General features: G+C 46.7%; 1 protein-coding gene across 1 annotated transcript; it reads right to left on the bottom strand.

Annotated features, from left to right (window-relative positions):
* Nucleotides 1-1,114: 1,114 nt before the first annotated feature.
* On the bottom strand, nt 1,115-13,002 carry LOC137378438 (ciliary microtubule inner protein 1-like). The gene is made up of 4 exons (XM_068048767.1): nt 12,863-13,002; nt 10,615-10,696; nt 7,888-7,986; nt 1,115-1,857 (listed from the first exon to the last, which is right to left on the bottom strand). Exons 1-4 carry the CDS (start codon nt 12,916-12,918, stop codon nt 1,702-1,704), a joined length of 393 nt encoding a protein of 130 aa, XP_067904868.1. The 5' UTR covers nt 12,919-13,002; the 3' UTR covers nt 1,115-1,701.
* Between the last annotated feature and the right edge of the window lie 3,907 nt (nt 13,003-16,909).

Here is a 16,909-nt window from a genome sequence, read left to right on the forward strand (position 1 = left end):
ATAAAACTGGACAAAGAAAGTGTGGGGACAGACTTCAGAGAATCACTGAGTAGGTGGTGAAATGAAGGCAGAAACATCATCTGGCAGTCAGCTATCCTCTCTGTGGGGGAACAGATAGCTTAAAGTCACGGGCTGCTTTTAATCTGCTGCGAATAATGATTACAGTCAAGTACCACGGCCACTCCACTGGTTATTGGCAGCTAGACTGTATATACGTATTTTATTGAGAGGCGTAAATCTTGAAAGCAGCTGTTTTCTGTTCAGAATATTTTCACTGGGGCAGTGAAGACTTTTTAAAGAAATAGGGATTTGCATCTTAATCACATTTACAGCATCCCAAAAGTCTTTTGTCAGCTTAACCAGGAAAAGCCAGAGTGAATATTCATAAGAACAACAACAAAGAACAAAGAACAGTACAGCACAGGAACAGGCCATTCGGCCCTCCAAGCCTGCGCCGATCTTGATGCCTGCCTAAACTAAAACCTTCTGCACTTCCGGGGTCCGTATCCCTCTATTCCCATCCTATTCATGTATTTGTCAAGATGCCTCTTAAACGTCTCTATGGTACCTGCTTCCACCACCTCCCCCGGCACCAAGTTCCAGGCACTCACCACCCTCTGTGTAAAGAACTTGCCTCGCACATCCCCTCTAAACTTTGCCCCTCTCACCTTAAACCTATGTCCCCTAGTAACTGACTCTTCCACCTTGGGAAAAAGCTTCTGACTATCCACTCTGTCCATGCCGCTTATAACTTTGTAAACCTCTATCATGTCGCCCCTCCACCTCCATCGTTCCAGTGAAAACAATCCGAGTCTATCCAAGGAACAGAGGATTAATGGGCCGGCCTTCAGATTTGCCAAAATGAATCTTTTAACAATGAAGGTTTAAAGACCGCAGGTCGAATGGGCTGAGTGATCCATGCCTTGGAGAGATAGACAAAAGGACGTCACTGGGAGAGAATTCTAGTGTTGCTGATGGTCTCCCTAAAGAGCACCAATATTCTGATTAATGCGTATCACTGACATCAAAGACTCAGACAGACAACATGGGGAGGGAAAGAACATTCCATGGGACTGATTCACAGGAGTAAAAACTCAATGCCATGAAGCACAAATTAAACCACAAAGGAACAATTTATTGTAATACTGAAGTACAGTCTCTCAATGAGAAAATATGGAAATATTCAGTGTTTCTTTCTGATGGGTTTGTGACTGCTGGTTACATTGAATAATTATTTGAAGCCCTCACTGACTTTGTGAAAAGTCTCTGTACCCCGTAGCCTATTTTGACTGTTTGCAGCCTTCCATGAATTCAAGTTGATAGAATAAACACCCTCAAATGAGGATTACTGTATTCAGGAGTGTCACTAACCTGGAAGTGAAAGTAATTTCCTTAGTTTAGGCTGCATTGAGCTGACTGAAAGAGGCAAGTCTTTGGAGGACAGAGGTAATTAGGAAAGGAGAAAAAGGATCAAAACATAATATATAATGCAAAAATGCTTTTCTATTATGTGTTTCCAAATGCTTTTTTATGTCTTGTGGAAAGGAATATAGTTTCCATCAAGATAACCTTCTTAAAACCTTAAGGATAACCAAGAGCTCCATTGGATGGTGACTGAGCTGCAGCTGAAGCCACCAGCCCCAGAGCATCATTGCACAGACGAGTTGCACGGATGGCAAAAGTGATCTGACTACTACAGTGTTAGTCAACACAATCTTCTGGCCATTTCATTTGACTGAGAAAACTCCATTTCCCTAGTTTGGGACCTCCATATCGCTCCAGTTCCAATCCTGGTACCGCAGATCTCCAGCCAATAAATCCTTGGGTTGTCTGTGGCACGGCAGGAGATGGCCCCACCTGCAGAACAACATAGAAATCTGAATAAGTCTGGAATTCAGTGAAAAACTATAGATAGATGGATAAATAGAGATCAAGAGATATATTGATTAGATCGAGATAGAGATAGATACATTTAGAGATAGAGAGATAGATCAGAGAGACAGGTAGACAGATAGGTAGAGAAATAGTTCAACTGATCGATGGAAATAGATAAATAAATAACAGTAGACAGAATATAGAGGTAGTCATAGACAAGGTAAAAATAGATAGATATAGACACATTCAAAGATAAGATTTAAGAGATATTCAGGGACGAGGGCATGGAGGAATGATGAGAAGGAGTTTGCATTTATTGCACTGGGAGGCAGTGGAGGTTGGTAAGGAGGGCGGTGCTAAGTGTATGGGGTTTAGTACAAGATAGGGTGCAGGTGGCAGAGATTTGGATGAGTTGTATGACATTGGATATAGTGTGGGAGGAGAATGGCAAATTCAAACTCTTTAAAAAGTAAACACACACCATTAATGTAAGTTTGCACCCATCGTTAGCTCCCCCTTCCCACCCATCCCCAGTTGCCTGGTGCCTCGTGACCAGACATTTTCTTCCTAGTGAGAGGAAAATGCTGTTTCCCCTTGTGGTTTCAGGGGTGAGGGATCTTTGGGTGGTTACTGTATTTAATCTGTGCCCATACAGAGCTGGAAATGTGTCCTTGTGTTCAGGTAATGGGAGAAGGGTGCACTCTGACACTCTGGGTGAGTCCCAACCTCAGAAGGGCTCCCCCCCCACCCACCATTATTGCCCCTGGGTATCATTATTCTGATTTTTACACAAGCCATCCTGTGGGCTTTCTGAAAGAGAGACTGAGCTGGATCCTGTTGTTCCCCCCAGTGTCGTGATCCGTGGTGGTGGTGGGATGGGGGGGCTGAAGATGGGTCGGGAAGAGGCCCGCCACGGACCTCGATACCGGGATGGCCCGGACCGATCTTCCCGGCGGTGGCGAAGCTACATGGCAGCTCCCCCGCCGCTGGACGACAGGACCTGAATTTAAATATTTAAATTAATAAAATGAATACATTTAAATGGATTACCTTCAATCTTCCAGACCAGCCCCGATCTTTGGTGTGGTGGCCGGCACTCCCACGCCTTCAACTCCCTGTCCAGGGAAAGGCATGTCACTGGTGGGGAGGGGGGAGGAGTTAATATTTTCAGTGTTTGTGAGGGGGAGATGGGGTCAAATAAATGCAATGGGTGTAGGGGATGGTGGGAAGGGGTGAACTCTAAACTTTGTGCAGTCTGTGGTGGGGGGGGTGCGTGGAGGTCACATTTAAAAGTTGTGTTTTTGGGAGGGCAAATAATTAATGTAAATGTTATTGGGGTGTGGGAAAGGAGCGTTAGAAATTTATTGTATATTTTTTGAGGGCATACTTCTTGAAAAATTTAACTAAGCCAGCAGGGCTGGCTGCTCTTTAAAAATGGTGCCAGTGCCTGCACACAGGCAGCTGACATCATTGCTGGGGACGGACAGCCCGTCCCCTCCATGTGATTGGCGAGGGGGGGCTGTCCTGGCTATTTAAATGAGCCGCCGTGCGGGAGATCACAGCGGCACTTCGACATGTAACCCGTGCGGGCAGGCCGCCATTTCTTGAGCTTGCCGCTGAAATCGTTGGCGGGCTCTTAAAATCCAGCCCATTCTGGGATTTGAATTTCTGTGGGGTGGGGAGGGGAAGAACAAAGAACAGTACAGCACAGGAACAGGCTATTCGGCCCTCCAAGCTTGCGCCGATCTTGATGCCTGCCTAAACTAACACCTTCTGCACTTCCGGGGCCCATATCCCTCTACTCCCTTCCTATTCATATATTTGTCAAGATGTCTTGACAAGGATGTGCTGTTCTTTTTTTTTTAAGTCATTCATGGGATGTGGGTGTCGCTAGTCAGGCCAGCATTTATTGCCCATCCCTAATTGCCCTTGAGGACGTGGTGGTGAGCTGCCTTCTTGAACCGCTGCAGTCCTTGGGTAACCAGCAGACGAGCCGTGGAAATACTGGTGGAAAAACATGTTGCAACTTTCATTCTTAATTTTGTGTCAATTAGTGTTGAATGAGAGAGAGTTTTGCACTGTGGGCCCACTAGAGGTTGGATTATGAGACCTTATAGGAGGAGGCAAAGCTTTTCCTCTCATCTTTCAGCTGAATTTAGCAGATTGACGGGTGCCTGAGATGTTGGTGTCATCAGGGACCAGTTTCCTCCTTACTAACATCTGGGGGCTTGTGCCAAAGTTGGGAGAGCTGTCCCACAGACTAGTCAAGCAACAGCCTGACATAGTCATACTCACGGAATCATACCTAACAGACAATGTCCCAGACACTGCCATCACCATCCCCGGGTACATCCTGTCCCACCTGCAAGACAGACCCAGCAGAGGTGGTGGCACAGTGGTATACAGTACGGAGGGAGTTGCCCTGGGAGTCCTCAACATCAACTCCGGACCTCATGAAGTCTCATGGCATCAGGTCAAACATGGGCAAAGTAACCTCCTACTGATTACCACCTATCGCCCTCCCTCAGTTGATGAGTCAGTACTCCTCCATGTTGAACAGCACTTGGAGGAAGCACTGAGGGTGGCAAGGGCACAAAATGTACTCTGGGTGGGGGACTTCAATGTCCATCACCATGAGTGGCTCGGTAGCACCACTACTGACCGAGCTGGCCGAGTCCTAAAGGACATGGCTGCTAGACTGGGTCTGCAGCAGGTGGTGGGGGAACCAACACGAGGGAAGAACATACTCGACCTCGTCCTCACCAATCTGCCTGCCGCGGATGCATCTGTCCATGACAGTATTGGTAGGAGTGACCACCGCACAGTCCTTGTGGAGACTAAGTCCCGCCTTCACATTGAGGATACCCTCCATCGTGTTGTGTGGCACTACCACCGTGCTAAATGGGATAGATTTCGAATGGATCTAGCAATGCAAAACTGGGCATCCATCAGGCGCTGTGGGCCATCAGCAGCAGCAGAATTGTACTCAACCACAATCTGTAACCTCATGGCCCGGCATATCCCCCACTCTACCATTACCATCAAGCCAGGAGACCAACCCTGGTTCAATGAAGAGTGCAGGAGGGCATGCCAGTCGCAGCACCAGGCATACCTCAAAATGAGGTGTCAACCTGGTGAAGCTACAACCCAGGACTACTTGCATGCCAAACTGCGTAAGCAGCATGTAATAGACAGAGCTAAGCGATCCCATAACCAACGGATCAGATCTAAGCTCTGCAGTCCTGCCACATCCAGCCGTGAATGGTGGTGGACAATTAAACAACTAACTGGAGGAGGTGGCTCCACAAATATCCCCATCCTCAATGATGGGGGAGCCCAGCACATCAGTGCAAAAGATAAGGCTGAAGCATTTTCAACAATCTTCAGCCAGAAGTGCCGAGTTGATGATCCATCTCGGCCTCCTCCTGAAGTCCCCAGCATCACAGATGCCAAACTTCAGCCAATTCGATTCACTCCACGTGATATCAAGAAGCGACTGAAGGCACTGGATACTGCAAAAGCTATGGGCCCTGACAATATTCCGGCAATAGTACTGAAGACCTGTGCTCCAACAATTGCCGCGCCCCTAGTCAAGCTGTTCCAGTACAGCTACAACACTGGCATCTACCCTGCAATGTGGAAAATTGCCCAGGTATGTCCTGTACACAAAAAGCAGGACAAATCCAACCCGGCCAACTACCGCCCCATTAGCCTACTCTCAATCATCAGTAAAGTGATGGAAGGTGTCATCAACAGTGCCATCAAGCGGCACTTGCTTAGCAACAACCTGCTCAGTGATGCTCAGTTTGGGTTCTGCCAGGGCCACTTAGCTCCTGACCTCATTACAGCCTTGGTTCAAACATGGACAAAAGAGCTGAACTCAAGAGGTGAGGTGAGAGTGACTGCCCTTGACATCAAGGCAGCATTTGACCGAATATGGCATCAAGGAGCCCTAGCAAAACTGAGGTCAATGGGAATCAGGGGGAAAACCCTCCGCTGGCTGGAGTCATACCTAGCACAAAGGAAGATGGTTGCGGTTGTTGGAGGTCAATCATCTGAGCTCCAGGACACCACTGCAGGAGTACCTCAGGGTAGTGTCCTAGGCCCAACCATCTTCAGCTGCTTCATCAATGACCTTCCTTCAATCATAAGGTCAGAAGTGGGGATGTTTGCTGATGATTGCACAATGTTCAGCACCATTCGCAACTCCTCAGATACTGAAGCAGTCTGTGTAGAAATGCAGCAAGACCTGGACAATATCCAGGCTTGGGCTGATAAGTGGCAAGTAACATTCGCGCCACACAAGTGCCAGGCAATGACCATCTCCAACAAAAGAGAATCTAACCATCTCCTCTTGACATTCAACGGCATTACCATCGCTGAATCCCCCACTATCAACATCCTAGGGACTACCATTGACCGAAAACTGAACTGGAGTAGCCATATAAATAACGTCGCTACAAGAGCAGGTCAGAGGCTAGGAATCCTGAGGCGAGTAACTCACCTCCTGACTCCCCAAAGCCTGTCCACAATCTACAAGGCACAAGTCAGGAGTGTGATGGAATACTCTCCACTTGCCTGGATGGGTGCAGCTCCAACAACACTCAAGAAGCTCGACACCATCCAGGACAAAGCGGCCCGCTTGATTGGCACCCCATCTACAAACATTCACTCCCTCCACCACCGACGGTCAGTGGCAGCAGTGTGTACCATCTACAAGATGCACTGCAGCAATGCACCAAGGCTCCTTCGACAGCACCTTCCAAACCCGCGACCTCTACCAACTAGAAGGACAAGGGCAGCAAATACATGGGAACACCACCACCTGCAGGTTCCCCTCCAAGTCACACACCATCCTGACTTGAAACTATATCGCCGTTCCTTCACTGTTGCTGGGTCAAAATCCTGGAACTCCCTTCCTAACAGCACAGTGGGTGTACCTACCCCACATCGACTGCAGCAGTTCAAGAAGGCAGCTTACCACTATCTTCTCAAGGGCAATTAGGGATGGGCAATAAATGCTGGCCTGGCCAGTAACGCCCGCATCCCGTGAATGAATAAAAAAAAAATTGTGTGTGGAGGCCTGAGGCCCTCAATGTGGCCGAGGTGCCTCAATTATGACACCCAAAGGCAAAAAGGTGCCAGCAGCCTCTGTACAAGCTGTGTTCCAATATCAGTAGGCCTTGACTTCAATGTAAATTTGGCAACCAGGCCATAATGTGGCTGGAACCTTTGAGTGACCTTCCACCTGCATGGCATTTCTTTGGAAAGGCCTGTTGAAGATTATAATTGTTTTTTATTAAAAAACCTGCCCCATCACTGTCTATTGCTGGCAGAGGCCTCCTAGAATCTGTAACCCATACCTTTCTCAGCTTTGTGTGCCTGGTTCTCCTGCTTTCACTCTGGAAATCTGCCCAGGGCACAATCATAGTTTGAAGCCCTTTCCTGGCTGCTGGCACATAGCAGTGCAGCACTGTCATGCTTGGCGTGCAATAAACAACTTGCCATTGCCAGGGCACCAAAAAATGTGAAGGAGATGGCCTCATGTTATCCGGTGAGCTTGTCTCATCTGACCACAGGTGGCACTGCCCATAGGGGGTGCATTCTCAGCTCTGATGTCATACCAAAGTAGAATAGTCTGGAATAGTTTTCCAGTGGGAACAAACATGTGTCCAGATCAGAACTTGAAGAAAAATGTTCATTCATAAACATTCTGGAGATGTGGATGTCATTGGAAAAGCCAGCGTTTATCGCCCATCCCTAACTGTCCTTGAAAAAGTGATGGCGAGTGCCATCTTGAACTGCTGCAGTGTGCATGGAGAAGGTGCTCCTAGGGATTGTCAGGATTTTGACCGAGCGACCATGTTGGAATGGCGTTTAACAGGAGTTGTGGGTGAGGAAGCCATAATCTGAGTGATATAATGAGATAGTGCAAAGAAGCATGGGACATGCCACCTGAGTTAAGATCTACCTTAACCAGAATTCACTGATAGAATAAAAAGCACTCTCAACCTTGATGTATTTGCTGATGGGAGATGCAGGTCGAACCTTCAGGTGATCAGGTGTATGCAGCCTGCATTTATTTCTCAATTTCTTCTGTTCAGCCTCAATCTGAAAAGAAAATAAATAGCGTTCATTGCGATTAGAGACTTGCTAGAATTAAACACATGTAACACCGTTAGAGCCCTCAGGGCAAGGTCAGACACATGAGGCTAGTCTTTCCAGTGTTCTCCCCTCCCGTCCTGCTCTGGATTTCAGTTCCTCAGCTCTCCTCACCTAAGTGGTCCTTCTCCATGTCTGAACCTGGAGAGCATGTTGGCAGCTATGCAGCTATAGAGCACATCACAGTACAGTCCATCCCTCATGTCCGCACGCACACCTTCCAGATAGAACTTCATCATGGATGGACATTGCAAGTGGGGAAAACCAAATGACTTTCCTGACCCTGGTCCAGGAGTCACTGAGACCAACTGTCACATCCCAGCCTCTGTCAGTGCTGCGATCTCAGCAGGGACCAATCAGAGCCGTAATCTCAGCATGGAGCAGTCGGAGCTGGGATCTCAGCACAGACCAATCGGAGCTAGGATTTCAGCATGGACCAATCGGAGTCAGGATTTCCCTTACATTGGTTATTCTTGCGGATTGTCCTGATGAGTGCAAGACGAAAAACTTCGACAACATGTCTCTATTTTCAGCAATAATCAATTAATAGTTAACATATTCAGATCAAAACATTCTTGTCATAGAGAGATACAGCACTGAAACAGGCCCTTCAGCCTACCAAGTCTGTGCCGAACAACAACCACCCATTTATACTAATCCTACCTTAATCCCATATTCCCTACCACACCCCCACCATTCTCCTACCACCTACCTACCTACACTAGGGGAAATTTACAATGGCCAATTTACCTATCAACCTGCAAGTCTTTGGCTGTAGGAGGAAACCGGAGCACCCGGTGGAAACCCACGCGGTCACAGGGAGAACTTGCAAACCACATCCGGGTCGCTGGATGTGAGGCTGCGGTGCTAACCACTGCGTCACTGTGTGTGAAGAAGTATTTCCTAAAATCGATCCTAAAATTACCCCTCACTGGTTTGAACCTGTATCCCCTTGTTCTTCACTTGCAATTTAATTTAAAATTATATCCAGGTCAGTTTATTTTATATCCTTACAATTCCTGCATCTCTCCTATTAGATCATCTCTTCCACATCTCCCTTCAAGGCTGAAAAGCCCAAGATTCTCCATTCTCACCTCAAACCTTGATACTGGAAACCAGACTCTTCTCCAAGTTCAAATTCATGGCTGTCAGTTGTTAGTTAGTTTTTAATAAAGGCCAAACTCCATCAATGTCTCATTCTGATTTGACCCTTAGAAACTGACTTTCCCCCTCTTTGCTCATTTCATGTCCTGATGGCACCAGCTATCTCCTTCAGAGAGTCTAGACAATGAGTGTCAGCATGGTTTTTAAAAATTCATTCTGGGTGTTTGCTGGCAAGGCCAACATTTATGACCCATCCCTAAATACCCTTGAGAAAGTAGTGGTGGGCCTTCTTGAACTGGACTAGTCTGTGTGGTGTAGGTGCTGCCACAGTCCTGATAGGTAGGAAGTTCCAGGATTTTGCCCCAGCGATGATGAAGGAATGGTAATATATTATCTAAGTCGGGATGGTGTGGGACTTGAAGGGGAAGCTCAGTATGGTTTGGTTACCAAAAGGGTAGGCCACTTGAGCAAGCCTCCTACATTTAATTGTAAAACCATATTCTCATGCATTGTAGCCAGGTGAAGAAAGCAAATCTAACACACATTATCCTTCCCTTTGGCCGAACACAAAACAAACGGATATAAGGATAATTTCATTTATTGAGCAAAGGCTGAATGTAGAGTTTGGGTCCAAGTAAGGCTGTGGTCAGGGGAAAGAATAGGGCCGCAATTCTAGCCAATGAACCAATTTCTGGGACTTCTGCATTGGGCAGAAGATGTGACTGTGGTAAATGGATCTAGTGGGACAGGCACATCTCTTGTTCTTGCTACTGTTCCTTGCGTATGCCTGTCGGTTATATTGGAGAAGAGAATTGTGGAGTCAAGTCCTGCTAGGCCTTGTCCTAGCCAGCTTCCCTCAAGATCCAAACTTTGTGCTTTCTAAAACCCTAGCCAACCCAGGATGACTATCTCCACCCCAGTGTGGGTGGCAGGAAACGTGCAGGGAATGGACAAATAGAAATGGCAAGGCAGCCGCCTGGTTCGATCGACCATTTAAAACAGCGCGTCATTTACAAGCAGCAGGAAGTGGAGCAGAGTCCTGTGACATGATACTATTCCACTCCCTCCCCTTTTTTTATTTTAGAGACACAGCACTGAAACAGGCCGTTCGGCCCACCGAGTCTGTGCCAACCATCAACCACCCATTTATACTAATCCTACATTAATACCCTTCCCCTCTCACATCCCCACCTTCCCCCTACCACCTACCTACACTAGGGGCAATTTTATAATGGCCAATTTACCTATCAACCTGCAAGTCTTTGGCTGTGGGAGGAAACCGGAGCACCCAGTGGAAACCCACACGGTCACAGGGAGAACTTGCAAACTCCGCACAGGCAGTACCCAGACTCGAACCCGGGTCGCTGGAGCTGTGAGGCTGCGGTGCTAACCACTGCGCCACTGTGCCGCCCTTCTCTGAAAAACCTTTGAATCCTGATCATCTCAGATTCTGGAGATCAGGAGTGGCATTACCTGATCACGCTCAGTTACCAGAAATCCCCATCTGCTTGCCCATTTCCTTGCTGAATCAGCCTCCAATATGATTTCATTTGCCCTGAAACAAAATGGATGAGATTTTCAATCAATTCACTGTAAAATATGTAAAACATGCAATCTTCACTCTGTTTTGAAACTTAATTATTTCTTCCCTGTGTCACTTCCACTATCCGCTGGCATTCCAAATTGTACACTGCAAATACTACTCTGCTCTATATATTCCCACTTGACATTGTAATTTCCATTCTGCACAGTCATTCCAAATCTATACTATTTATTCCCACTCTGCTTTACACTGTCACTTTTGATTGCCACACTCTCTGCAGTCAGTCCCAATCTACACTTCAGTTCGCACTCTGCTCTATATATTCCCACTCTGTACTGTCACTCTCCTTCTTCACATTCACTCCCACTCTGCACAGTTGGGTAAGTGTGGGTTCCTCCACAACCATTCGGCTCCAGACCTCATGCTAGCCTTGGTCCAAACATTAACAAAAGAACTGAATTCCAGAGGTGAGGTGAGAGTAACTGCCCTTGACATCAAGGACTGTGGCATCAAGGAACCCTAGTAAAATTGAAGTCAATGGAGATCGGGGGAAAACTCTCCGCTGGTTGGAGTCATACCTAGCACAAAGGAGGATGGTTGTGGTTGTTGGAGGTTAATCATCTCAGTCCCAGGACATCACTGCAGACATTCCTCAGGGTAGAGTCCTAGGTCCAAACATCTTCAGTTACATCAGCAATGACTTGCTCTCCATCACAAGGTTAGAGGTAGGGATGTTTGCTGATGATTGCACAATGTTCAGCATTATTCATGACTCCTCAGATACTGAAGCAGTCTGTGTCCACATTCAGCAAAACCTGGACCACATACAGGCTTGGGCTGATAAATGGCAAGTATCAGTCACACCAAACAAGTGCCAGGCAATGACCATCTCCAACAAGAGAGAACCTAACCATTTCCCCTTGACATTCAATGACGTTACCATTGTCGAATTCCTCACCATCAACATCCAAGGGGTTACCATTGACCAGAAACTTAACTGGACCAGCACATAAATATTATAGCAACAAGAACAGGTCAGAGGCTGGGTGTTCTGCAGTGAGTACCCACCTCCAGACTCCCCTGAGCCTTTCTACCATCTACAAGGCACAAGTCAGGAGTGTGATGGAATACTCTCCACTTGCCTGGATGAATGCAGCTCCAGCAACACTCAAGAAACCATCCAGGACAAAGCTGCCAGCTTGATCGGCACCCCATCCACCACCTTCAACATTCACTCCCTTCACTTCTGCCGCACAGTGGCAGCAGTGTGCACCATCTACACGATCCACTGCAGCAACTTGCCAAGGCTTCTTCAAAAGCACCAACTGCGACCTCTGCCACCTAGAAGGACAAGGGCGACAGGCAATTGGGAACACCTCTCCAAGTTCATCTCCAAGTCACACACCCTCCTTACTTGGAAATATATCGCTGTTCCTTCACTGTTGTTGGGTCAAAATCCTGGAACTCCCTCCCTAACAACACTGTGAGTGTACCTACATTACATGTACTGCAGCGGTTCAAGAAGGCAGCTCACCACCACCTTCTCAAGGACAATTAGGTAGGAGCAATAAATGCTGGCCTAGCCAGCGATGCCAACATTTCGTGAATGAATAAAAAAAACTTTACACTGGAATTTGCAGTCTAGAGTCAACCCCACTATCACCCTACTCTCATTTCAAATCTATACTAACTGCACTGTATATTTCCATCCTGCACAGTCAGTCTCACTCTACACTGTACTCTGTCACTCCCACTTTCTTGTCACTGTCACCCTGCTTTGTATATTCCCACTCTGCAAGGTCTCAATGTACAGTCTGCTCTGTCACTCAAACTCAAGTCACCCCACACTGCACTGTCGCTCCCAACGACAACGCTGTCATAGTGCACCGCCTTAGTGACAATACTGTCTTAGTGACAGTACTGTCCTAGTAATAGCACTGTCATGGTAGACTGCTCCAGTGAAAGCACAGTGACAGTGGACTGTCCTAATATTCCAGTCACCATGACTAAACCTTCCGGGCACTGAGGGAAAGTTCTGGGACTGAGATGAATTGAATAGTGCGGAAGACCCAATTGCACATTATTGATACGGACAACTGCAATTGAAGAGAAGCGCCGCACTGTTATGTTGCCAGAGGAATAAAACTCAAGCAAATCAATACACTGCGTTTTAATTACCACTGCCTATCTGCTGCCACGAAGTCGTATAGTTTGTTGTCTCGTCTGCCAGTCATGCTGCTTCCTCACTGCTGCTCCCTGGAACTGGCGGTGATCCCGCCGACCCTCCGCGCACTCGCGCTCAATCTCTGTGTAACAATCCGGCCCATTGTTTGCAGCACGTGACGCCAGCGCTGTCACCATGGTAACGCGACGCCGACTGACACACACACACACACACCCCCTTCCTGAGGGAGGGCCAGAGCTCAGTGTAATCCTCTTCCACCATTCCTCCATCCCCTCGCCACAAACACACACACACAGAGCCCTCTCAACACTGCTTGCTTAACAGGACTGACTGTGTGTATAACTAGAGAGTGACTGTCTAACACAGGACTGACCATATGCATAATACAAAAGCAAAATACTGCAGATACTGGAAATCTGAAATATAAACAGAGAATACTGGACATACACATCACCTCAGGCAGCATCTCTGATTAGAGAAAAAGCATTAACATTTCAGTTTGATGACCTTTCGATAGCACTTGGAAAAGTTAGGGGTATAACAGCCTTTAACCAAGTAGAGAGGAAGGGAAAGGGAGGTGGGCAGGAAAGAACTGAAGGGAAGGTCTGTGATAGAGTGGAACACAGGAGAGATTAAATGACAAACGGTGCAAAGCAAAAAGGGATGGTAATGGGACATGTAACAAAACAAAAGCTGTGTCTAGAAGAGGTGTAAAGTACAACAGCAGTGTCATTAGTAATTTCACCTGCTTGCCCAAAGAATAATGGGAGCAGAGCTTATAACCTGAAATTGTTGAACTCAATGTTGAGTCCGGAAGGCTGTAAAGTGCCCAGATGAGGTGCTGTTCCTTGAGCTTGCATTGAGCTTCATTGGAACAGTGGAGCAGGCTAAGGGCAGAGAGGTCAAAGTGGGAGCAAGGTGAAGAATTAAAATGGCAAGAGACCAGAAGTTCAGGCTCATGCTTGTGGACTGATCAAGATGTTCTGCAAAACAATCACCCAAGCTGTGTTTGATCTCCCCTGTGTAGAGGAGATCAAATTGTGAGCAGTGAATAGAATCATAGAATGGCTGCAGGACAGAAGGAAGCCATTCGGCCCATGGAGTCCATGCTAACTCTCTGCAAGAGCAATTTAGCTAGTCTCATTCACCTGCTCTTTCCCTGCAGCCCTGCAAATGTTTTCCTTTCAGGTGCTTATCCAATTCTCTTTTGAAGGCCTTGATTGAATTTGCCTCCACCACACTTTCAAGCAGTGCATTCCAGATGCTAACCACAGGCTGCATAAAAATGTTTTTCTTGATGTCTCCGATGGTTTGTTTGCCATTCACCTAAATCAATGTCCTCTGGTTCTCAACTCATCGACCAAAGAGAACAGTTTCTCTCTATCTACAATGTCTAGATCCCTCAAGATTTTGAACACCTCTATCAAATCTCCCCTCAACCTTCTCTTCTCCCAGGAGAATAACCCCAGCTTCTCCAATCAACCCACATAAATGAAGTCTGTCATCCCTGGAACCATTCTTGTAAATCTTTCTGAAACCCTCTCATAAGCCTTTGCACTCTTCCCAAAATGCAGTGCCCAGAATTGGACATAATGCTCCAGTTGAGGTCAAGCCAGTGTTTTATAAAAGTTCATTGTAATTCCTTGCTTTTGTAACTCTATGCCTCTATTTATAAAGCCCAGGATTCCACATGACTTTTTAACAACTTTCTCAACCTGCCCTGCCACCTTCAACGATTTGTGCACTTACACCCCCAGGTCTCCCTGGGGCAAATACAGTATAATAAGTGAAAGAAGTCAAATAAATCGCTGTTTCATCTGAAAGGAGTGTTTAGGGTCCTGGACAGTGGGAAGAAAGGAGATAAAAGGCCTGGTATTGCATTTCCTGCACTTGCACGGTACTGAAAGATGCATTGTTAAAACAGATGCGATGGAGAATGAGAAACTGGGAGAATGGAATTGAGTCCCTACGGGAGGTGGGTGGGAAGAAGTGTAGTCAAGGTAGCTGTGGGAGACAGTGGGCTAATAGTAGATATTGGTTGACAGTTGACAGTGTTTCCAGTATTTCCAGAATATTCTGTTTATAGTGTGTGCATTATAGAACTAACTCTGTGTGTAACATGATTGACTGTGTGTATAATGGCACTGACTGCACGTATAATGGGACAAACTGTGTATATAACAGGGCTGACTGTGTGTATAACAGGATAGACTGTGCGTATAATGGGACGGAATGTGTGTATAACAGGACTGACTGTGTGTATAATGGGACTAACTTGTGTTTATAACAGGGCTGACTGTGTGTATAACGGGACTGACTCTGTATAACAGGATTGACTATGTCTATAACAGGGCTGACTGTGTGTATAACTTTGCAAAACAAACACCTTTATGCAGAAGGGACAGATGGGAATGTCTGGGATCTCTTCCTCAAGATTGTCTGCATTATGGGACTGATTGTGTGTGTATAACAGGTCTGACTGTGTGTATGACAGAACTAACTGTGTGGATAATGGGACTGACTGTGTGTGGATAGCAGGACTGACCGTAAGACAGGACTAACTGTGTTTGACAGGACTGACTGTGCATATAACTTGTCATGAAGACCCCCACCTGCCAAGAATGAGGCATATTAATTTTGTCACATGAACATTAATTTTAAACTTGCTGGAGTGGAGAGATGATTTGTTAAAAGAGCTCAGCAGTTGCTGGAACAAAATTGCATTCTAAGATACAGTCAGCTAGGAAAAGACACTGGGAACTGCTCACTGATTCAATTAACCAAAATTGGTCTGGGCAATGGTGATCCACATCTTAAATAAAAGCAAAATACTGCGGATGCTGGAAATCTGAAATAAAGACAAGAAATGCTGGAAATACTCAGCAGGTCTGGCAGCATCTGTGGAGCGAGAAGCAGAGTTAACGTTTCAAGTCAGTGACCTTTCTTCAGAACTGGCAAATATTAGAAATGTAAAAGGTTATAAGCAAGTAAAGCGAGGGTGGGGCAAGAGATAACAAAGGAGAAGGTGTAGATAGGATAAGGTCACAGAATAGCTGACCAGAAGGTCGTGGAGCAAAGGCAAACAATATGTTAATGGCGTGTTTAAAGACAAAGCATTAGCACAGATAGGGTGTTAACGGATTGAATATTGAACAGCCGCAAGTACAAACATGAAAAAAAAACAGTGGGTAAGCAAACTGAACAAACTAAGATGAAATAAAATAAAATAAACACAAAAAAAATATAAAAAAAGGAAAAAGAAAAAAATAACTAAAAATAAAAGTAAAATGGGGGGCCCATCATGCTCTGAAATTATTGAACTCAATGTTCAGTTCGGCAGGCTGTAGTGTGCCTAATCGGTAGATGAGATGCTGTTCCTCGAGCTTGCGTTGATGTTCACTGGAACACTGCAGCAATCCCAGGACAGAGATGTGAGCATGAGAGCAGGGGGGTGGGTGGTGTTGAAATGGCAAGCAACCGGAAGCTCGGGGTTCTGCTTACAGACTGAGCGGAGGGGTTCTGCAAAGCGGTCACCCAGTCTGCATTTGGTCTCCCCACGTAAAGGAGACCACATTGTGAGCAGTGAATACAGTATACTACATTGAAAGACGTACAAGTAAATCGCTGCTTCACCTGAAAGGAGTGTTTGGGGCCTGGGATAGTGAGGAGAGAGGAGGTAAATGGGCAGGTATTACACCTCCTGCGATTGCAGGGGAAGGTGTCATGGGAGGTGGTGAGGGTAATGGAGAGTGGACCAGGGTGTTATTGAGGGAACAATCCCTTCGGAATGCTGACAGGGGAAGGGAGGGGAAGATGCGTTTGATAGTGGCATCACGCTGGAGGTGGCGGAAATGGCGGAGGATGATCCTTTGGATATGGAGGCTGATGGGGTGGAAAGTGAGGACAAGGGGAACCCTGTCGCGGTTCTGGGAGGGAGGGGAAGGGGTGAGGGTAGAGGTGCGGGAAATGGGCCGGACACGGTTGAGGGCCCTGTCAACCACAGTGTGGGGGGGGGGGGGGGTGGGAATCCTCGATTGATG

The sequence above is a fragment of the Heterodontus francisci genome, chromosome 16 (genome assembly GCF_036365525.1).
Source record: "Heterodontus francisci isolate sHetFra1 chromosome 16, sHetFra1.hap1, whole genome shotgun sequence".
In the NCBI taxonomy this organism is placed as follows: Eukaryota; Metazoa; Chordata; class Chondrichthyes; order Heterodontiformes; family Heterodontidae; genus Heterodontus; species Heterodontus francisci.